Genomic DNA, 22,740 nt, shown 5'->3' on the forward strand with positions numbered 1-22,740 from the left:
TAGCTTCTAGTTTGGCTGTCATGACTCGTGACATATTAGGCCCACGTAACATGGCTATATCTTTTGTCAAATCTGGGTCCCTTGAGACCAATAGGGTTTCCTCTCTCTCCTCTGTCAGTAGAATGTGTGCGCTGAGATTTGTAATAAGGGCAAGTCGAGGATCACACCATTCCCATACATTATTGGAATGCCAGTGGTTGGCAGTGTACCTGTAACGGCTGCAACTTTCCCAAGACTCAGCTCCAGGCCTTAGCTCCCAGCATCAGCTCCCAGCCCTCCCAGATCAAGGGTAAAAGAAAGTAAATGTTAATCCTCAACGGATTAGGAACCCATGAGTGATTAAATGTGACTTCTGTCTTCAGAAAAAAAAAAAGGACAAATTACTATACCACCTTCGTCTGGGAACTTTACAGTGGACTCTTCTAAGAACAAAATCCAGATTACATATCTCTATTTCCATCATCTTTATAATAACGGATTCATCACTTTAGGATCACGGAAAATATTGCGTTTCTCAGGCGCTCATCATCTTCCGAGACAATGGAAGTCCTAGGAATACAGTCACCCCTACATGTAATTCCGAAGTTCCCAGGGAACGTTATACAATCCTACAATTCTTATCAAAGTGAAACTACAGCTAGTTCTTATCACAAGCACATATCCCCCTGACAGCTTGAGCAGAACAGAATCCATGGTGTTTGACTCTGAGGATTGGGTAGACAGACAGACAGACAAACATGTTTGTTCATTGCCTCTGCAGTTAGCCAGTGGTGTTTCCTCTCCTCAAAACAACCTCCTGGGACTTGCTGCTACTCAGTGATTTCTATGTATCAGCACAGCCCCTTTAGACTGCAACCAGATACAGTATGTGCTTCTTGCCAGAGCACTAACATCTAGACCAGATCCACCTTACAGACCTGTACTTTATGGATAGGAAGGAAGAATACATTTTGTCCGATGATGTTCTTACCAGCTGCACAATTGCCGGATTGTGTGTGAGTGGCACATTTGGATCACCATATCCTATCGGAATTGCACCGCCATGTGGTTAAAGGTCATCTTTATTATTCCATATGGAAATTTGGTTTGCAGGCAGGATGAATACACGACACACAATACAAAACAGAGACAATGTAAATAAAAATAAGTAAAAAGATATATGGGAAAAAATGGGAAATATTTTTCTTCCTCCCTCCTGTAGGGCCTCAAACACACCGCTACACCCCCGTTGCAGAACGGTGGTATGGCTGATAGTGGCATGGACGTAAAGCCTCCTGAACCTGAATCAGTCAGCATCCCGATGGAGGAAACCATCTGTAATGGGGGAACACAGGAGCCTTCTCTGTTGACAAATCTGAAGAAGGTGGAGAACCACATCACGGAGGCCCAGCGTTTCTCCCATCTCCCCAAGCGTTCGGCGGTGGACCTGGAATTCACAGAGCTCTCCTACACCATCCGGGAAGGGCCGTGCTGGAGAAAGAGAGGTACAGTAACATACACCACATTGTCTGTCGACGATCCTCAAACGAACAGATGTATGGGGCAGGATTTTCTCTCTCTCTCTCTCTCTCTCTCTCTCTCTCTCTCTCTCTCTCTCTCTCTCTCTCTCTCTCTCTCCCTCTCTCTCTCTCTCTACCTCTCTCTCTCTCTACCTCTCTCTCTCTCTCTCTCTACCTCTCTCTACCTCTACCTCTCTCTACCTCTCTCTCTCTCTCTCTACCTCTCTCTCTACCTCTCTCTCTACCTCTCTCTCTACCTCTCTCTCTCTACCTCTCTCTCTCTCTACCTCTCTCTCTCTCTACCTCTCTCTCTCTCTACCTCTCTCTCTCTCTACCTCTCTCTCTCTCTCTACCTCTCTCTCTCTCTCTACCTCTCTCTCTCTCTCTACCTCTCTCTCTCTCTCTACCTCTCTCTCTCTCTACCTCTCTCTCTCTCTCTCTCTCTCTCTCTCTACCTCTCTCTCTCTACCTCTCTCTCTCTACCTCTCTCTCTCTACCTCTCTCTCTCTACCTCTCTCTCTCTACCTCTCTCTCTCTCTATCTCTCTCTACCTCTCTCTCTCTCTCTCTCTCTCTCCCTCTCTCCCTTCTCACTGTTCCTCACATTCATAAGCCATGCAGTATAGTGGTAGAGAACCTATCCCCTTCAGCCAGCACAGCCAGCCCCCATGCTAATACACACAGCTGTCTCTGAAATCCATGAACACCGATCACAGCTCCTATATGTTTCATTTTGGGGGACCTCATCATTACCGGGTGAAGGAACTTGTGGCTTTACATCCGTATACACAGGTTTGCGTCCCAAATGGCCCCCTATTCCCTATATAGTGCACTACTTTTGACCAGGGCTCTGGTCAAAAGTAGTGCACTATATAGGGGATAGGGTGCCATTTGGAAACCAGACATAGTCATTAAGAGTGCCATGGTGCCACACACTGAGTGTGTAAGTATCCCCTGGCCTAGCCTAGGAGTTTGACAGGTTTGCAAACAGTTGTCAGTTGCTTTGAATGGCCTAATCCACATCTCACTCTGGGGCTGCATGTACATTGCTGGCAGACAGGGATAGATCAATATAGTAACTGTTTTATGTCCCCCATCATCAAGGAAAAAGCAACGAATCAGTTGATTCTTGCCCAACAAGTCACATGAATTTGGCTGTGTGACAGCCAAGGCATTTCAGTACAGCTAATCTCTTGATAAGAGATACCTGGGTCAGAGAATTAAACTAATTGACTGAGTGTAGATGTTGTACTGTGTTTATGTACTGTATGCACCACTGTACATGATGAAGGTTTAGTGGAGCATAGGTTCAAGGTAAGCACAGATGACTGACACAGAGGTATGCCAGCTAGCACACAGACATACTAGTAATCTGTTATGAAACCCATGGATTTACCATCATCACCCAGTCACAATTAGGCCCAGGAGTTTTTCCTAACCATATGACCTGGCACTAGTTGTACATTAATGAACGGCAGACCTGAAGATCTGAATTTTCAAAGCCATGATCAAATCTCACGCTAGCTGTCAGAGACTAGTAGACCTGTAGCTCAGAGCTGGCAAAGACCTGATCTTTTGACAAAAAAAACTATTCCACTCCCCTTACTAACTGGGCACCTTCCCAAAAGCCATGAGCAAACCTTGAATAAAACACTTTCCATGGCCTCCCGGGTGGCGCAGTGGTCTAGGGCACTGCATCGCAGTGCTAACTGCGCCACCAGAGTCTCTGGGTTCGCGCCCAGGCTCTGTCGCAGCCGGCCGCGACCGGGAGGTCCGTGGGGCGACGCACAATTGGCATAGCGTCGTCCGGGTTAGGGAGGGTTTGGCCGGTAGGGATATCCTTGTCTCATCGCGCTCCAGCGACTCCTGTGGCGGGCCGGGCGCAGTGCGCGCTAACCAAGGGGGCCAGGTACACGGTGTTTCCTCCGACACATTGGTGCGGCTGGCTTCCGGGTTGGAGGCGCGCTGTGTTAAGAAGCAGTGCGGCTTGGTTGGGTTGTGCTTCGGAGGACGCATGGCTTTCAACCTTCGTCTCTCCCGAGCCCGTACGGGAGTTGTAGCGATGAGACAAGATAGTAATTACTAGCGATTGGATACCACGAAAATTGGGGAGAAAATGGTATAAAATAAAAATAAAAATAAAAAAAATAAAAAAACTTTCCATTGTCAGTGTTTGTCATCTTACCCTCGGTCCAGCAGCATCACTGCCTAGATAAATGCACTGCGGACCAGTCTTGTGTCATATAGGCTGGTTCTCTCATTCTACACAGGCTGTCTGATATCACATAATATGAAATGTTAGCTGCATTGAAGGTTGTTTGAAATGTCATTGCCTTATTTAGCATTGCAGTCTGAATCAGACTTTCTCGAGAGCACTCGAGAATAAGTGGCAGATTTCAATTCAATCACAGCCACGGAGCACATAATGCACATCTCAGTCTGGTTCACATGCACACACACACCCACGCATGCACGCGTGCACACACACACGTGCACGCACACCATCCATCCATCCATCCATCCACTGCACTCTCAGTGAGCCATTGATTGATGTGGTGCAGCTAGCTGCTGATAAGCCCTTTTCTAAACAAAGGCATGTGAATAAGTAGCATACTGAAATCTAGCTGAAATCCTGCCTCAAAGGTGTTCCTTAAAATAGACAGATGAGCTGCTGTGCTGTGTGAGGATATAATGTGGAGAGTTAATAGAACAGTGTGCTTCCTGGAATTTAAAGAGGTCTTAAGCCATGGGGAACTAACTGAGACAGGAAAAGCACCTGTTTTCCTGCATAATAGCAACATTATATTTTGGCATGCGACAATGTCTTACACTGCTAGTATTCCAGTTTCCTTTAAACTGTTCCCCAAAGCAAATACTAAGATGTAAACACCTCCAGCCTCTTTTTCTCTCTGTGTGTGTGTGTGTGTGTGTGTGTGTGTGTGTGTGTGTGTGTGTGTGTGTGTGTGTGTGTGTGTGTGTGTGTGTGTGTGTGTGTGTGTGGACTTGTTGTCCTTTCTTGTCAGGACCAGAATGTCCTGACATGATAGGAAAACAATAACATTTATGAAAAATCTGGACATTTTGCATGTCCTGAAAAGTGAAAATGCTATTTATAGGTTTAAGGGTCAGGTTTAGGGTTTGGGGTTAGGGCTAAGGTTAGGTTTAGGGGTTAGTTTTAGGTTTAGGGTTAGGGGTTAAGGTTAGGTTTACGGTTAGGGTTATGTTTAGGGATTTGGGGAAATAGAATTTTGAATGGGAATATATTTTTACTCACCAAAAAGTCTTGACAAGTAACGTAAACATAGCTTTGTGTGTGCATGCACGTGCATGTGTTTAATTCATTTTGACCCTGCCCTAGTATTGTGATCACATCACATGACATCACATGCTGTCATCACCTCACATGACAGAGATCAAGGACAAGGTGGAACTAGCTAATTGGAAATACACTATAAATACATATACACTATATATACAAAAGTATGTGGACACCCCTTCAAATTAGTGGATTCAGCTATTCCAGCCACACCCGTTGCTGACAGGTGTATAAAATCGAGCACACAGCCATGCAATCGCCATAGACAAACATTGGCAGTAGAATGGCCTTACTGAAGAGCTCAGTGACTTTCAACGTGGCACTGTCATAGGATGCCACCTTTCCAACAAGTCAGTTCGGCAAATGTCTGCCCTGCTAGAGCTGTCCTGGTCAACTGTAAGGGCTGTTATTGTGAAGTGGAAACGTCTAGGAGCAACAACAGCTGGGCCGCAAAGTGGTAGGCCACACAAGCTTACAGAACGGAACCGAAGAGTGCTGAAGCACATACATTGTAGCGCGTAAAAATCATCTGTCTCAGGTTGCAACACTCACTACCGAGTTCCAAACTGCCTCTGGAAACAATGTCAGCACAAAAACTGTTCACCGGGAGCTTTATGAAAAGGGTTTCCATGGCCGAGCAGCAGCACACAAGCCTAAGATCTCCATGTGCAATGCCAAGCGTCGGCTGGAGTGGTGTAAAGCTCGCCGCCATTGGACTCTGGAGCAGTGGAAACACGTTCTATGGAGTGATGAATAACGCTTCATTACCTGGCAGTCCTACGGACAAATCTGGGTTTGGCGGGTGCCAGGAAAACGCTACCTGCCCTAATGCATAGTGCCAACTGTAAAGTTTGGTGGAGGAGAAATAATGGTCTGGGGCTGTTTTTCATGGATCGGGCTAGGCCCCTTAGTTCCAGTAAAGGGAAATCTCAACGCACAGCATACAATGACATTCTAGACGATTCTGTGCTTCCAACTTTGTGTGAACAGTTTGGGGAAGGCACTTTCCTGTTTCAGCATGACAATGCCCCCGTGCACAAAGTCCATACAGAAATGGTTTTTCGAGATCGCCGTGGAAGAACTTGACTGAACTGCACAGAGCCCTGACCTCAACTCCATCGAACACCTTTGGGATGAATTGGAATGCCGACTGCGAGCCAGGCCTAATCGCCCAACATCCGTGCCCGACCTCACTAATGCTCTTGTGGCTGTATGGAAGCAAGTCCTTCATAGCAATGTTACAACATCTAGTGGAAAGCCTTCCCAGAAGAGTGGAGGCTGTTATAGCAGCAAAGAGGGGACCAACTCCATACTAATGCCCATGATTTTGGAATGAGATGTTCGACGAGCAGGTGTCCACATAGTTTTGGTCAGGTAGTGTACTTCCCCACCACTTCCAATCTATTAAGGCATGTAGAGTGAGTTTCTCTCAACACTGAGGATAGAAGAACACCTTTACGCACACCTTATGAACACCTTAAGAACACCTTATGAACACCTTAAGAACACCTTATGAACACCTTAAGAACACCTTATGAACACCTTAAGAACACCTTATGAACACCTTAAGAACACCTTATGAACACCTTAAGAACACCTTATGGCAACTGTAAGGAGTATTAACCTGATGAGGTCACTAGTGGGGCTGCTGCACAGGAGGAGAATAAATATTCCCGCCATAGTTGCCTGCTGAGATCACAACCGTGATTCGTTACCTCCTGGATGCTGTAGTTTGTTTTACAAGGGTTATTTTTTTCATTAAGAAGGAGGATTTATTGACTGGATGCAGCAACAACAACGACAAAAAACGGCCAGCTTGGAAGCTGAATGTAGAAGGTAAATACTTTGGTCGCTGCAGGATGAGCTCAACTCAACACTCACATTTTACCCTCACATTTCATCAACAATAACTTTATCCTTTGAATATCCTCTTATCCTTTGGGGTAGCGTTGGGATGCTATGTCAGCCGTGTTTAAAGACCATTATTGACCACGCATCAACTTCCAAACAATGTGCCTATAGACCTTTATACCATTTTTCCTTGTCATTAATAAAATTCAGTACTTCTCTGTGTTCTGCTCTGTAATTGAGCCCCTAGTACCGTAGGGCTTTTAGCTGAACCCATAGCCCAGGTCGTGCACTTTCGCCTGGATTTGAAAGTCTGAACACATAAGGTGTGTACTACATGTCTGAAAAAGTCTATAAAGTCTCAGAAACCACATTAATATGATACAGAAATCGTACAAGACGAAGAGACACTTGCATGTCTAAATGCTTGCCATGACAGGCCAAAATTGTATTTTAGATTTTTTTTTATTTCACCTTGATTTAACCAGGTAGGCTAGTTGAGAACAAGTTCTCATTTACAACTGCGACTGTGCCAAGATAAAGCAAAGCAGTGCGACACAAACAACACAGAGTTACACATGGAATAAACAAACATACAGTCAATAACACAATAGAGAAAAAAGTCTTTATACAGTGTGTGTAAATGAGGTAAGATAAGGGAGGTAAGGCAATAAATAGGCCATAGTGGTGAAATAATAACAATTTAGCAATTAAACACTGGAGTGATAGATGTGCAGAAGATGAATGTGCAAGTAGAGATACAAGGGTGCAAAGGAGCAAAAAAAAAAATAACAGTATGGGGATGAGGGAGTTGGATGGGCTATTTACAGGTGCAGTGATCTGTGACCTGCTCTGACAGCTGGTGCATAAAGTTAGCTTCAGTGATTTTTGAAATTCGTTCCAGTCATTGGCAGCAGAGAACTGGAAGGAAAGGCGGCCAAAGGAGGAATTGGCTTTGGTGGTGACCAGTGAAATAAACCTGCTGGAGCGCGTGCTACGGGTGGGTGCTGCTATGGTGACCAGTGAGCTGAGATAAGGCGGTGCTTTACCCAGCAAAGACTTATAGATGACCTGGAGTCAGTGGGTTTGGCGACGAATATGTAGCGAGGGCCAGCCAACGAGAGCGTATAGGTCACAGTGGTGGGTAGTATATGGGGCTTTGGTGACAAAACGGATGGCATTGTGATAGACTGCATCCAATTTGCTGAGTAGAGTGTTGGAGGCTATTTTGTAAATGACATCGCCGAAGTCCAGGATTGGCAGGATGGTCAGTTTTACAAGGGTATGTTTGGCATCATGAGTGAAGGATGCTTTGTTGCGAAATAGGAAGCCGATTCTAGATTTAATTTTGGATTGTAGATGCTTAATGTGAGTCTGGAAGGAGAGTTTACAGTCTAACCAGACACCTAGGTATTTGTAGTTGTCCACATATTCTAAGTCAGAACCGTCCAGAGTAGTGATGCTGGACGGGCGGGCAGGTGCGGGCAGCGATCGGTTGAAGAGCATGCATTTAGTTTTACTTGCATTTAAGAGCAGTTGGAGGCCACGGAAGGAGAGTTGTATGGCATTGAAGCTCGTCTGCAGGTTAGTTAACAGTGTCCAAAGAAGGGCCAGAAGTATACAGAATGGTGTCGTCTGCTTGGAGGTGGATCTGAGAATCATCAGCAGCAAGAGTGACATCATTGATGTATACAGAGAAGAGAGTCGGCCCGAGAATTGAACCCTGTGGCACCCCCATAGAGACTGCCAGAGGTCCGGACAACAGGCCCTCCGATTTGACACACTGAACTCTGTCTGAGAAGTAGTTGGTGAACCAGGCGAGGCAGTCATTTGAGAAATCAAGGCTGTTGAGTCTGCCGATAAGAATGTGGTGATTGACAGAGTCGAAAGCCTTGGTCAGGTCGATGAATAAAGCTGCACAGTATTGTCTCTTATCGATGGCGGTTATGATATCGTTTAGGACCTTGAGCGTGGCTGAGGTGCACACATGACCAGTTCGGAAACCAGATTGCATAGCAGAGAAGGTACGGTGGGAATAGTATGAAGAATACAGTTGAACAAAATAGAAAGGATATTTTCTCCAAACGATTTGAGGGAGTGCGCACGTGCGGCTATTCTGTGTTGAGCTGTGTTGAGTACTCCTATATTTATGTAACTTTCGTTGTGATAAAAATGTTGGGATATATGTTTTGATTTGTAATACATTCTAATGCTGCATAATGCGACTCTAATGATGATTTGAAAAATGAAAGGCATCTCTGCTTAGTTTTTTTGCATAGGCTGTACACACTTCATCGGTCTCTCATTCACAATTTGACAAGCACTTGATAATGCCTTGAATTTCCCGGCTTTGTGTGGCCGTAATGCCCCCTAAAAAAAATCCATGCCGTTTGCGACCAATGGCCCTGGGTTGTATATAATAATTATAATTCCCTTCTCCCAGCTGCGTGCCAAAGCACCTCTCACTCACATGGCTCTCAGTCACGTGATTGGGTCTTTTTTATTTAACTAGGCAAGTCAGTTAAGAACAAATTATTATTTACAATGACAGTCTAGGAACAGTGGGTTAACTGCCTTGTTCAGGGGAAGAACAACAGATGTTTACCTTGTCAGCTCAGGGACTCAATCTAGCAAACTTTCGGTTACTGGCCCAACGCTCTAACCACTAACCACCGCCCTTTCTCACAGGCTACAATTGAAGACCAACACATTGGGGAAGCAACTGCGCGGGTCCTTATCCAATTCTGAGGCACATATTGAAGATATTGGAAGAACTGTCCACATTTACTTTTCGTCAGCCAACAAGATGAGTAAGCCTAATGAACAGCAAAAGCACTAGCCTATGTCAATCTACTATTCCTCATAGTACAAAAGTTGACCTATTCCATTTTGTGCGAAAAATAAATATTCCAAACATAGTTTGGGACAATTGTAGGATGCGATAAATCCCAAATTTAATACAACCACTAGCATAACAAAACTGTTTTAGCAAGGAAAAAAACCTGTTCCATTAGCAGGAAAACACCATTCTCAAAAGTGATCACAAATGCGGTTATGCATGTAATGCTTTTATTAAGAAAATGATCTTCCCCAAACTTGAAACTCATGCACTGCATATGTATGCTAGTTAGGCTCTACACCTGTTGTAAAGCGGATTCATGTGCTTCATTTTAAGAAGTTATTTGGCCACTTTAGTTGTGATACCTTAATCCAACATATAGGCCCATGGGCTAGGGTACATGAGGTGTGCGACTATGATTTGAAAAAGTTACTCACAAAAAAGCATGTGCTGTTTGCCTTAAACTGGGCATAATTTACAAGTGATAATATATCATTCACAAGTGATTCACAAGGCTAATATTGTCACCCATCACACTATTCTTGATTTCATCTTGTCTTTACATATACTAAATAATATGTGTGAAATTTGTTTTGATTTAAAATGGACCATTATCATGCACCTGTCTCGAAACAGGGGCAGCGGGAAAAATGTCATCTATGCACTTAAATAGTGAATGGAGGACGCTTTTCTGTGGTTCATTTTCATGCCAGTCAGGTAGGCCATACTCATGTTTTAAAGAGAAGCATTGTGCTTAATATTAGGAATGTTTTAAAATAAATATAGTAGGCCTAGCCTATAGAAAGCTGATGGGATCCTCCTCTTTTTAATAGAGGCCATCACTCTGTTTTCTCACGCAATTGCATAGCCTATAGAAATTGTTGTGATGTGACTTTCATTAACGTGATGACTGTTACTTATCGAATCAACTAACTATGTTTAATAGTCACCCGGTTAAATTAATCATGTAACAATTAACTCATTAGGAATTTGGGGCACCATGGGAAAAAATTTTAACGAGTTACCATCTCCCGAATTAACTCTAGAAGAAATATAGATATCTCTTATATCAATAACAGTCACTTATTAATCTTTACCTCATATCAGTCTCTTTCTGAACGTCGCATAATCCTTGGATCCGCAAGAACCCTAACTTTACTATCATTCTGTACAACACAAAATTGTTTAATTATTTATTTACTAACTAACTAAATATTAACACAGAATACATACACACTTAATCCATGAGAAAACCTTATTGATTAGAAACGTAATACAATGGAAACAGTTCCCTAGTGGACTAACAACAGCATGACTGCTTGGTTATCAAAAGGAAGGGGTCAGGAAGAGAGAGGGATATAGCGAGTCAAACTTATCGTACATACATTTGGAAACTACGCTCAGAGTAATCAGAATACTTAGCATCCTAACCACTGCCCATTCGGATAAGAAAAGCAATGTATCTATTTCCGCGTAGATGTCTTTGTTTGTTGTCTATCTCTGTTGAACCAATAAACCCTTCTATGGGGAGGGGTAGTTGTAGTTCATGCTTTGGTGTAAGGCTCGGCTTGTCCACCAGAGGTCATAATGTCCTTCTTAGTTGTAGAGCTTCTCTAGTAGTGGAGTGTTCAAATAGAACAGCTACTCAGATGCACCAGTGATTGTCTGAGATGGGATTTCTTCCTTCCCACCCCGTGTCTTTAGTCAAAGTTCTAGGACCACCTTTACATGCACAGCTGCAGACTGTGAATGTTTCTGTTCTCATAGTGAAGGTTATCTTCTCACCTCGTGTTGGTTTTCAGAGTTTCCAACCATTTCAACGTGTGGACCACGCTCTCACGTCTTCTGGCATAGTCTTTGGTGGATTATTCAGGGTTCAGCTCCAAACCACTTTACACGCCAGCAGCAACCTGGCAATGTACTGGTCTGGTAGTTTCAATGATTCGTAACGTTAAGCTCACGCTGTCCGTCTGCTGGTCTGATATGTTAATTCTTAAGCACTCTGGTCGGAAAGGCGGTTCCATTACACTGACACACTCTTCTGACCTCTTTAGGGGCGTGGCTTAGTTAATGTGCAACGGACATGAAAAAACATTATCTCATTAGAAAACCAAAATCACATTCCTATCTTACCAAAAATAGTTTAATCGTTCTTCATATTATACTAACATCATATTGGATGGAAACTTGAAAGCTAGAATGTGTTTCCTTCCTAAGTTACAGTATTTGGTTCATACAGTTTTTAATAACATTACAAAATAATAAACAATATGACATGATTATTCTTTAGGTCCCCACTGACCATTCCTAACATTCCTATCATACAAATATTGTTCCAATATTCACATTTTTTGACGTTAGAGTTTTTGTGAGGAAAACATTTCTCTGTAGCAAAGCCATTCCGATCTTGATACTAGAGACCAAAGGGAGAGTTCTTTCTCACTTAATTTACAACAGGGTGTGGTGTCATAAAACCAGCCCAGCCCCCCCCCCCCCCTTCTGTCCTGTGGTAGAGAGGGGGTCTGGCTATCTGTCAGCCAATTGCCAAGCTGATCTGAGGCCTTGGATCCTCGACAAGGAGAAGCATGACAAAATGTTGCGCAACATCAGCTCATGGGCTCTCATGAAGTGTTTGATTAGATTTCAAATCAAACTTTATTTGTCACATGCACAGAATACAACAAGTGTGGACATTAATGTGAAACTTGACCAACAGTGCACTTCAAGAAGAGTTAAGAAAATATTTACCAAATAAACTAAAGTAAAAAAATAATAAAAAGTAACACAATAACATAACAATAACGAGGCTATATACAGGGGGTACCGGTACCGAGTCAGTGTGTGGGGGTACAGGTTAGAGGTAATTTGTACATGTAGGTATGGGTGAAGTGACTATGCATCGATAATAAACAGCGAGTAGCAGCAGTGGGGGGGGGGTCAATGTAATAGTCCGGTGGCCATTTGGAGGTAGAAGCTGTTCAGGAGCCTTTTTGGTCCTAGACTTGGCGCTCTGGTACCGCTTGCCGTGCGGTAGCAGAGAAAAAAGTCTATGACTTGGGTGACTGGAGTCTCTGACAATTTTATGGGCTTTCCTCTGACACCACCAAGTATATACTGTAGGTCCTGGATTGCAGGAAGCTTGGTCCGAGTGATGTACTGGGCCGTACGCATTACCCTCTGTAGCGCCTTACGGTCAGATGCCGAGCAGTTGCCATACCAGGCGGTGATGCAACCGGTCAGGATGCTCTCGATGGTGCAGCTGTAGGAATGTTTGAGGATCTGGGGACCCATGCCAAATCTTTTCAGTCTCCTGAGGGGGAAAAGGTTTTGTCGTGCTCTCTTTACGACTGTCTTGGCGTGTTTGGACCATGATAGATCGTTGGTGATGTGGACGCCAAGGAACTTGAAACTCTCGACCCGCTCTACTACAGCCCCGTCGATGTTAATGTTCGGCCCGCCTTTTCCTGTAGTCCACGATCAGCTCCATTGAGGGAGAGGTTGTTGTCCTGGCACCACACTGCCAGTTCTCTGACCTCCTCCATATAGGCTGTCACATCATTGTCGGTGATCAGGCCTACCACTGTTGTGTCATCAGCAAACTTAATGGAGTGGGTCTAGGGTTTATCCCAGAAACTCTAGACCCACTCCAATTTGCATACCGCCATAAAAGATCCACAGATGATGCAATCTCTATTGCAATCCACACTGCCCTTTCCCACCTGGACAAAAGGAACACCTATGTGAGAATGCTATTAATTGACTACAGCTCAACGTTCAACACCATAGTGCCCTGGGACTAAACACCTCCCTCTGCAACTGGATCCAGGACTTCCTGATGGGCTGTCCCCAGGTGGTAAGGGTAGGTAACAACACATCCGCAACACTGATCCTCAACACAGGGGCCCCTCAGGGGTGTGTGCTCAGTCCCCTCCTGTACTCCCTGTTCACTCATGACTGCACGGCCAGGCACGACTCCAACACCATCATTAAGTTTTCCGATGACACAACAGTGGTAGGCCTGATCACCGACAACAACGAGACAGCCTATAGGGAGGAGGTCAGAGACCTGTCCGTGTGGTGCCAGGACAACAACCTCTCCCTCAACGTGATCAAGACAAAGGAGATGACTGTGGACTACAAGAAAAAAAGGACTGAGCACGCCCCCATTCTCATCGACGGGGCTGTAGAGGAGCAGGTTGAGAGTTTCAAGTTCCTTGATGTCCACATCAACAACAAACTAACATGGTCTAAGCATACCAAGACAGTTGTGAAGAGGGCACGACAAAGCCTATTCCCCCTCAGGAGACTGAAAAGATTCTAAACAGCTTCTACCCCCAAGCCATAAGACTCCTGAACATCTAGTCAAATGGCTACCCAGACTATTTACATTACCCCTCCCCCTCTTTTACACCGCTGCTACTCTCTGTTGTTATCATCTATGCATAGTCACTTTAATAACTCTACCTACATGTACATATTACCTCTGCACATTGACTCTGTCCTGGTACCCCCCTGTATATAGTCTTGCAATTGTTATTTCACTGCTGCTCTTTAATTACTGTTACTTTTATATCTTATTCTTATCCGTATTTTCTTAAACTGCATTGTTGGTTAGGGGCTCGTAAGTAAGTATTTCACTGTAATGTAAGACCTACATTCTGTTGTATTCGGCGCATGTGACTAATACAATTTGATTTGATTTGTTACTGAAATTAATCAACTTGTCAGTGCATTTGACCATTTTCATGTCCTGCTAAGTAAGCATTAAAAATATGATGAGTACTTTTGGGTGTCAGGGAAAAAGTATGGAATAACTTTCTTTAGGAATGTGGTGAAGTAAAAGAAAATATAAATAGTAAAGTACAGATACCAAAAAAAACTACTTAAGTAGTACTTTAAAGTATTTTTAATTAAGTACTTTAAACCACTGCATAGATGGACCTATTCCTTACTGGTCTTTTTCCAGGTTTTAAAGCCTTACTTAAGTGCCTGTCGGGGAGGTTCTGCAGCCGAGAGCTGATTGGAATCATGGGGCCCTCAGGGGCCGGCAAGTCCACTCTGATGAACATCCTGGCTGGCTACAGGTGAGAGGGCTGTTATCATTCTTTTGCATAGTTTTTTGTTTTAAGGAGAATGGAACACCAGTCTACCGTACATATATTTTTTATGTTCTATTCAGATATATCAGAAAGTGAGAGGGAGATAGGTGTAACAGGGTAAAGGGTTGAGGCAGGAATTGAATCCCGGTCTCTAGGGGTCCTACATGTGCATATGAGCAGGTAACTTTACCTCTCAGCAATGGCTCTGCACTGCTTTTGCATAACTTACACTACCTGCAAGCACTATTTTTGCTTATTCAAGTATTCATCCCCATTTTAAACAAACACCTCTTATCTGACATCAATTTCCCAAAAAGTCTTCCTGCTCTGTTTCATTCCACTGTGATTGGAATGTTAACTCATTGTCTTTGTTTACAAACGTCTGCCTGCACACATAACATTATTATCGTAAAAACTGGAAGCATCTAAAGTAACTGTGAGGAAGGTCTAGTACCTAGTATTAGGTTTTCACAGTACCCAAAACCATTTTGGGATGTTTTAAAGAATTGTGTGATGTGTTTGACCATGGGAAAATAGCTACAGATAATGTGGGTTTGATGGAATTGAACCTGTGTGTTTATTATCAATCATCATGTCACTGCACCAGGAGTAGTCAAATTAATACATTTGTATTCGTCCATTCTCCACTCCTGTGTGTCCTCCTTAGGGAAACAGGCATGAAAGGGAAGATCCTGGTGAATGGGAAACCCAGAGATCTCCGCACGTTTCGTAAGATGTCCTGTTATATCATGCAGGATGACATGCTGCTGCTCCACCTCACTGTCCGGGAAGCCATGATGGTGAGAGCACAGAGTCGTGTTCATTAGGGCACACAGTTGAAAACATTTTAAAACATTTTGCAACTTAAAACAAAAAATTATTATTGGACAAATCTGGGTAGTCCCTCCCTGTTTCAGTCCGTTTTCTTCCGTTTGGTGCCTAATGAACATGACCCAGACACATGTTCTTATTGGGAAAATAGGTTGTATGTTTGTGGTTTGTTATTATGCAGCAATGATGGACTAATGTGAGGTGTAGAAGAAAGTGGTGACTGTTGCCATCCACTGGATGTACTGCAGGGTGAATAGTGGAAATCGTACATTTTCATGGCGAAAACATAGCTAAATTACTGTATTCTATGGATTTGATATTGTTTCAGGTTTCGGCCAACTTGAAGCTCAGTGAAACTATGGACGTGAAAAAAGAACTGGTGAGTTGGACAGAAATGAACAACTTGCAGATGTGTGAAATTATACATACGACTGTGATTTGTGTTTACCTACTAATGGTAGACAATGTGTGGGTGTGGGTGCTTGCGTGTGTGTGTGTGTGTGTGTGTGTGTGTGTGTGTGTGTGTGTGTGTGTGTGTGTGTGTGTGTGTGTGTAGGTGAATGAGATCCTGACTGCTCTAGGGCTCCAGGAGTGTGCTCACACTCGCACCAGCTCCCTATCTGGGGGGCAGTGTAAACGGCTGGCAATCGCCCTTGAGCTAGTCAACAATCCCCCAGTCATGTTCTTTGACGAGCCAACCAGGTAAGAGGCTCACTATGTCACCATGTCTACCTGATCCATCAACTATGGGACAAGATAAGCCCTTGTACATTCTTGTTGGTGGTGTAGTGTGGCAGTGTTACTTGATCTAAGGCCTGGAGGAAAAACTCCTGGTCCTACTTGTAACGTATGCGCTTGGAGTCAGGAAGCAGATGCAGAAGGTACGTTTAATGATAAGAGAAGGGAGATAAACAAAACAGGAGAAGCGTACTGAACGTGAACGAAACCAGTACTGCCTAATAACTGAGGCTACTGAGGGCTAAATAAAGGGAGAGTAATCAAGATGATGAGGTCCAGGTGTGTGTAATGATGGTGCCAGGACTGCTGGTTAGTAGACCGGCGATGTCGAGCGCTGGAGAGGGGCAGCGGGAGTAGGCATGACACTACTGATGATGTAACGTGACCTCCACCTCCACCACGGATTACATCCCCCTTCCCCCTCAGAATATGTGAAATGTAGCCATGCACTGAAAGTGCCTTTCTATCTGCCCCTCAGGGATTAATAAAGTTGTATGGAATTGAATTAAATTGTAATTATTTAGCCATCAGTAGCCTGAGTTTTGGGGCTGGAGTAAATTGGACATATAACCCATAGTGTTATAAAGTACATTCCATATTGTCACATATTGTTACTTGTTTGGGCGGCGCTCGGCGGTTGGCGTCGCCGGTCTTCTAGCCATCATCGATCCACTTTTCATTTCCATTTGTTTTGTCTTGTTTTCCTCACACTTGGTTTCAATCCCCTCATTTACTTGTTGTGTATTTAACCCTCTGTTCCCCCCATGTCTTTGTGTGGGATTGTTTATTGTAGTGCTTGTGCACGTTCCCCGTGAGCGCACAACGGGTTATTTTTGTGCCCATTTATCTTGTTTTTCTGGTTGCCGTTGGTTTTGCTTAATAAATCTCCGCCTGACTTCTCTGCCGCCAATTACGCACCCCGCTACACATATTCATTTGAAATAGAGGTTGTTTGTCAACTACCGGTATCCTGCTGGTCGTGCTTCCCTAACTCTCTCCCTGTCTATGGCTGTTGTTTCCAGTGGTCTGGACAGTGCCTCCTGTTACCAAGTGGTTTCTCTTATGAAATCTCTTGCCCTGGGGGGACGCACCATCATCTGCACCATCCACCAGCCCAGCGCCAAACTCTTTGAGATGTTTGATAAGGTACAAACAGGCCTCTCTCTGTCCACTTCCATCAAATGATTAGACAACACATGAACACGGAGAGACAATACGGAGCTGTGGCAGTTGTCCCCTGGTTGTGGGAAGGAGTTTTTCCTAACCCTGTAACCCGACCAGACCACAACATTTCCAGGCCCCCCTAGTTGTATAAAAGCCCAGAGTTTTTTCTGGTAGGCTCACGTGATCAGGAAAAACTCCGGTCCCCACCCACGGACCAGCTGTGTCTTTCTCTCCACCTGATGTGTTGTCTTGTCCTTCCACAGCTGTACATCCTGAGTCAGGGCCAGTGCATATACAAAGGCACCGTCCCATACCTCATCCCCTATCTGAAGAACCTGGGGCTCCACTGCCCCACCTACCACAACCCGGCAGATTTCAGTGAGTTCAATGGGACCTCAGAACAGAGCACACACACTTAATATCCGTTAAATGTCTTTGTCTTTTGCCCCACATTGCATACCTCTGCCAGGTTGCGTTAATACCCTCTTCATAATGCCTTAAAAATACAGTTAAATTGCCTTATTAGCTATGCATAATGTATTTTAGTAACAGGGTATTCATAGAAGGTGTTAACAGGAGTTTCTCTGTCCCAGTCATCGAAGTGGCATCGGGGGAGTATGGAGATTGGAATCCTGTTCTGTTTGAGGCGGCCCAGGGTGGAATGTGTGCCATAGAGGAGAAGAAGAACTCATGTGACAAAAAAGACACATCCGCTGTTTGTCCAACAAAGTGCCTCAAGGTGAGTACTAATGCTACACACAACTGAGAATCACTAAGGAATAAGCCCTATTCACTGACACACACGCACACCCACTCACACGCAGACTTTAGACAGTGGCCCTCTGTTTTGTCTTGACATGCCCCCTGTCTGTCTCTTTTCACAGGACTCAGGAGCCATTGAGAGCCATTCATTTGCCACAAGCACTCTGACACAGTTTTTCATTCTCTTCAATAGAACGTTGATAACGATATGTCGAGACCAGGTATGTGAGTCGAATTACAAGGGGTTCCTCGGGTAGCTGGGCGCTAACAGGTAGCAATAGCACGCGTGTATACATCAACTTTTTGGGCTAGTCTTAAGCCTAGCCATGGATTAGTGGACAAGTCACTTTTAAATGAGATTCTCCATTGAGCATGCTTATAATGAGGATGAGTGAATTGTATAAGAGAGGAGGGCGTTTCTGTTTCAGGTGTTGACACACCTAAGGCTGATGTCCCACATCTCTATAGGAGTACTGATCGGCTTGCTCTACTTGAACATTGGCAACGACGCCAGCAAGGTCTTCAACAACACCGGCTTCCTCTTCTTCTCCATGCTCTTCCTCATGTTCGGAGCTCTGATGCCCACCGTGCTCACATGTGAGTCGACCGAATTGTGGGGTGGGACTTGTTCGTTAGTCAGTATTGTTTTAAACTTATAGGCATTCAAAGTGTGTACTGACGCTTCACCAGGAGGAACTTTGCAGTCAATGGTTTCGTCCTTAAATTGCACCCTATTCCCTGGTCAAAAGTAGTGCACTAAATAGAGAATAGAATAGAATAAAGCCATTTGGGATGCAACCAAAGTTTTCTGTCTCTGTAAGTCTTTTCACGATGCATGTTCTTAGCCTAGGCCCCAGGGCTATCATTAACCCTAGGTTTAAACAAGCTAGCTTACCCTGAAGGGTCACATAAGCATTTGTTAACTCCGCTGGGCTAACTAAAACCAATGTCAATTCCCCTTGATTTATTTAGTCAGGGTAGTCCATTAGATAGTCCATTCAGCAACAAACGTCATCGTTTCCCAGGGATCCCCTAGGATCCATGACATTGGTAAGTACGTTAAAGAAGGCAGACTGTTTAATTCTTGTCTGCCGTTTCGTAATGTCTGACCTGCAGTTCCTCTGGAGATGTCCGTTTTTCTGAGGGAACATCTAAACTACTGGTACAGCCTGAAGGCTTACTATCTGGCTAAGACCATGGCTGACATTCCATTCCAGGTGAGATGGTCATCCAAACAAAGCAGGCACACAGCAAAATGTGTGTGTGTGTGTGTGTGTGTGTGTCTCAGAGAACCCCAACAGCATAATACAACATAGATACAGCAGTGCCACCCAGTGTTTATGTACAGTACGGCCCGCTCTTCCCCAGGTCCTCTGCCCCGTCATGTACTGCAGTATAGTGTACTGGATGACAGATCAGCCTCCGGAGGCCACCCGCTTCCTGCTCTTCCTGGCCCTGTCCATCTGCACAGCCCTAGTAGCCCAGTCACTAGGGCTCCTGGTTGGTGCTGCCTCCACCAACCTCCAGGTACCTGCTGGAATTAACTAAATGCTAACTAATGCTAATGTTTCACCATCTAGCTAATTTTCTTAACACTTTGCACTGGCACATGTAGCCTTCATGGGTATGTGTCTCCTAGTCGGTACTACCCTAGCGCAACCTAAACAACGTAGTAACTTAATTTGCCATATTTTTGCATGAACAACCAGATCTACTTTTGTCCACGAGCACCATTAAATTACTTGTCACTTGCAATGTGTACAGACCATTAGCCCCTCTACCTGTCTATCTTTCCACAGGTGGCCACTTTCGTCGGCCCCGTCACTGCCATTCCTGTCCTTCTCTTCTCGGGCTTCTTTGTCAACTTTGACACCATTCCCAAGTACCTGCAATGGAGCTCCTATGTGTCCTATGTCAGGTATGTCCCACTCGTGCTGTAGTCTGGTCTAATGGTAACGCTGCTGACCTTGAACTACACATAACATGACCACTAGCGGTGGAGGTTCGACCCCAGAGTCCAACGCTTTACGTCTTCTACAGTGGGAAGAAAAAGTATGTGAACCCTTTGGAATTACCTGGATTTCTGCATAAATTGGTCATCAAATTTGATTTGATCTTCATCTAGGTCACAACAATAGACAAACACAGTCTGCTTAAACTAATAATACACAAATAATTATAATTGTTCATGTCTTTATTGAACACACCGTGTAAACATTCACAGTGCAGGTTGGGAAAAGTTTGTGAACCCTTGGATTTAATAACAGGTTGACCCTCCTTTGGTAGCAATAACCTCAAACAAACGTTTTCTATAGTTGCAGATCAGACCTGCACAACGGTCAGGAGGAATTTTGGACCATTCCTCTTTACAAAACTGTTTTAGTTCCACAATATTCTTGGGATGTCTGGTGTGAACCGCTTTCTTGAGGTCATGCCACAGCATCTCAATCGGGTAGAGGTCAGGACTGACTGGGCCACTTCAGAAGGCGTATTTTCTTCTGTTCAAGCCATTCTGTTGTTGATTTACTTATGTCTAATGGGTTGGTGTCCTGTTGCATCATCTAACTTCTGTTGAGCTTCAATTGGCAGACAGATAGCCTTACATTCTCCTGCAAAATGTCTTGATAAACTTGGGAATTCATTTTTCCGTCAATGATAGCAAGCTGAGGCAGCAAAGCAGTCCCAAACCATGATGCTCCCTCCACCATAGTTTACAGTTGGGATGAGGTTTTGATGTTGGTGTGTTGTGCCTTTTTTTCTCCACACATAGTGTTGTGTTTTCATTCCAAACAACACAACTTTAGTTTAATCTGTCGACAGAATATTTTTAGCGCTGTGGAACATCCAGGTGCTCTTTTTCGAACTTCAGACGTGCAGCAATGTTTTTTTTGAACAGCAGTGGCTTCTTCCGTGGTGTCCTCCCATGAACACCATTCTTGTTTAGTGTTTTACATATTGTAGACTCGTCAACAGAGATGTTAGTATCTTCCAGAGATTTCTGTAAGTCTTTAGCTGACACTCTAGGATTCTTCTTAACCTCATTGAGCATTCTGTGCTGTGCTCTTGCAGTCATCTTTGCAGGACAGCCACTCCTAGGGAGCAACAGTGCTGAACTTTCTCCATGTATAGACAATTTGTCTTACCGTGGACTGATGAACATCAAGGCCTTTAGAGATACTTTTGTAACCCTTTCCAGCTTTATATACTGGAAGTCAAAAAATCTTAGTCTTAGGTCTTCTGAGATCTATTTTGTTCAAGGCATGGTTCACGTCAGGCAATGCTTCTTGTGAACAGCAAACTCAAATTTTGTGAGTGTTTTTTATAGGGCAAGGCAGCTCTAACCAACATCTCCAATCTCATCTCATTGATTGGACTCCTGGTGAGCTGACTCCTGACTCCAATCAGCTTTTGGAGAAGTCATTAGCCTAGGGGTTCACATACTTTCCCCAACCTAAACTGTGAATGTTTAAATGACGTATTCAATATAGAAAAGAAAAATGCAATAATTTGTGTGTTATTAGTTGAAGCACACTGCGTTTGTCTATTGTGACTTAGAGGTAGATGAAGATCAGATCAAATGTTATGACCAATTCATGCAGATGTCCATGTAATTCCAAAGGGTTCACATACTTTTTCTTGCCACTGTACCTATAATTGTCTCCACTACTCACTTCATGCCTGCTTATCTCAATAAAATATGAAAAGAGAGAGGGGGGTAAAATATCGCAATGCACAGGAACACTGGTTGTTTTCATCTTTGCATTGTATTGACCTGCAAATAATAACAATACGGGTACCTGTCATCTGGTTTAATCTAGATTTTAGACCAATTAGTCTGTGTTGCCTCCCAGGTACGGTTTTGAGGGGGTGATCCTGTCCATATACGGGATGAACCGTACCGATCTGTATTGTCCGGGGAAAGTGTGTAAGTTCCAGAAGCCTGAGGAGGTCCTCCAACTGTTGGACGTGGAGGACGCCAAGCTCTACATGGACTTCATCGTTCTGGGGATCTTCTTCGTGATTCTCCGATTCGCCACCTACCTAGTGCTGCGCTACAAGGTCAAGTCAGAGCGATAGGTCTCACCCTCAAGGCCCCACCCTGTTCTGTGCAAAGCTATTGTACTGGACCACGTGGGTTCAACATCCAGTTTATCTATCAATACCATAAATCGCTGCTTGGAAAAATTGGAATATATCACTTTTCTCTGTTGAAGTCATGATGGGACCAGAGAAGAGACATCTAACAAACATAAATGTTTTACCTCAGCAAGTAGGACTCCAAGCATCTACAAGCATCTCTATGTACAGTAGGGTAGTACTGATGAGGGCACACAGACTGTTCAAAGGACTGACCTGCAGGAACAACCAAAAACAGAGAATGTTTACATATCGTTTAGCCTTGGCATAGCCAGAGGACATTCTACTGTTGCACTGGAGTGTGTCTGGTTTTATCGACAGGATTAATCAGTATTGTAATCATGTGTTGATTAAATTGCCTCAACTGAACAGAACTATTCACTTTTCTTCCGACTATCTTTCACTCTCATCTACGGTTTAGTTACGGTTTTGAGAACTAGAAAATAAATATGACTTATTTTACCTGATAACAATGTATGAAAAACAAACCTGTACATTATTAGGCTAT

At 44.0% G+C, this 22,740-nt stretch overlaps 1 protein-coding gene across 1 annotated transcript; it reads left to right on the forward strand.

Annotated features, from left to right (window-relative positions):
• The first annotated feature begins 1,258 nt into the window (after positions 1-1,258).
• Positions 1,259-22,172, forward strand: LOC120018860 (ATP-binding cassette sub-family G member 4-like). The gene is made up of 14 exons (XM_038962080.1): positions 1,259-1,484; positions 14,468-14,585; positions 15,268-15,400; positions 15,760-15,810; positions 15,988-16,133; positions 17,192-17,315; positions 17,597-17,711; positions 17,927-18,072; positions 18,218-18,316; positions 18,524-18,692; positions 19,212-19,312; positions 19,464-19,622; positions 19,895-20,013; positions 21,947-22,172. Exons 1-14 carry the CDS (start codon positions 1,259-1,261, stop codon positions 22,170-22,172), a joined length of 1,932 nt encoding a protein of 643 aa, XP_038818008.1.
• The last annotated feature ends 568 nt before the right edge of the window (positions 22,173-22,740 follow it).

The sequence above is a fragment of the Salvelinus namaycush genome, chromosome 23 (genome assembly GCF_016432855.1).
Source record: "Salvelinus namaycush isolate Seneca chromosome 23, SaNama_1.0, whole genome shotgun sequence".
Classification (NCBI taxonomy): Eukaryota; Metazoa; Chordata; class Actinopteri; order Salmoniformes; family Salmonidae; genus Salvelinus; species Salvelinus namaycush.

Bases quoted from the DNA above. Each gene is read 5' to 3' on its own strand.
- LOC120018860 (XM_038962080.1), top strand. From the start codon at position 1,259: ATGGACGTAAAGCCTCCTGAACCTGAATCAGTCAGCATCCCGATGGAG. The intron at 17,712-17,926 runs GTGAGTTCAATG...TCTCTGTCCCAG, and splicing joins CCACAACCCGGCAGATTTCA to TCATCGAAGTGGCATCGGGG. The intron at 20,014-21,946 runs GTATGTCCCACT...GTTGCCTCCCAG, and splicing joins TCCTATGTGTCCTATGTCAG to GTACGGTTTTGAGGGGGTGA.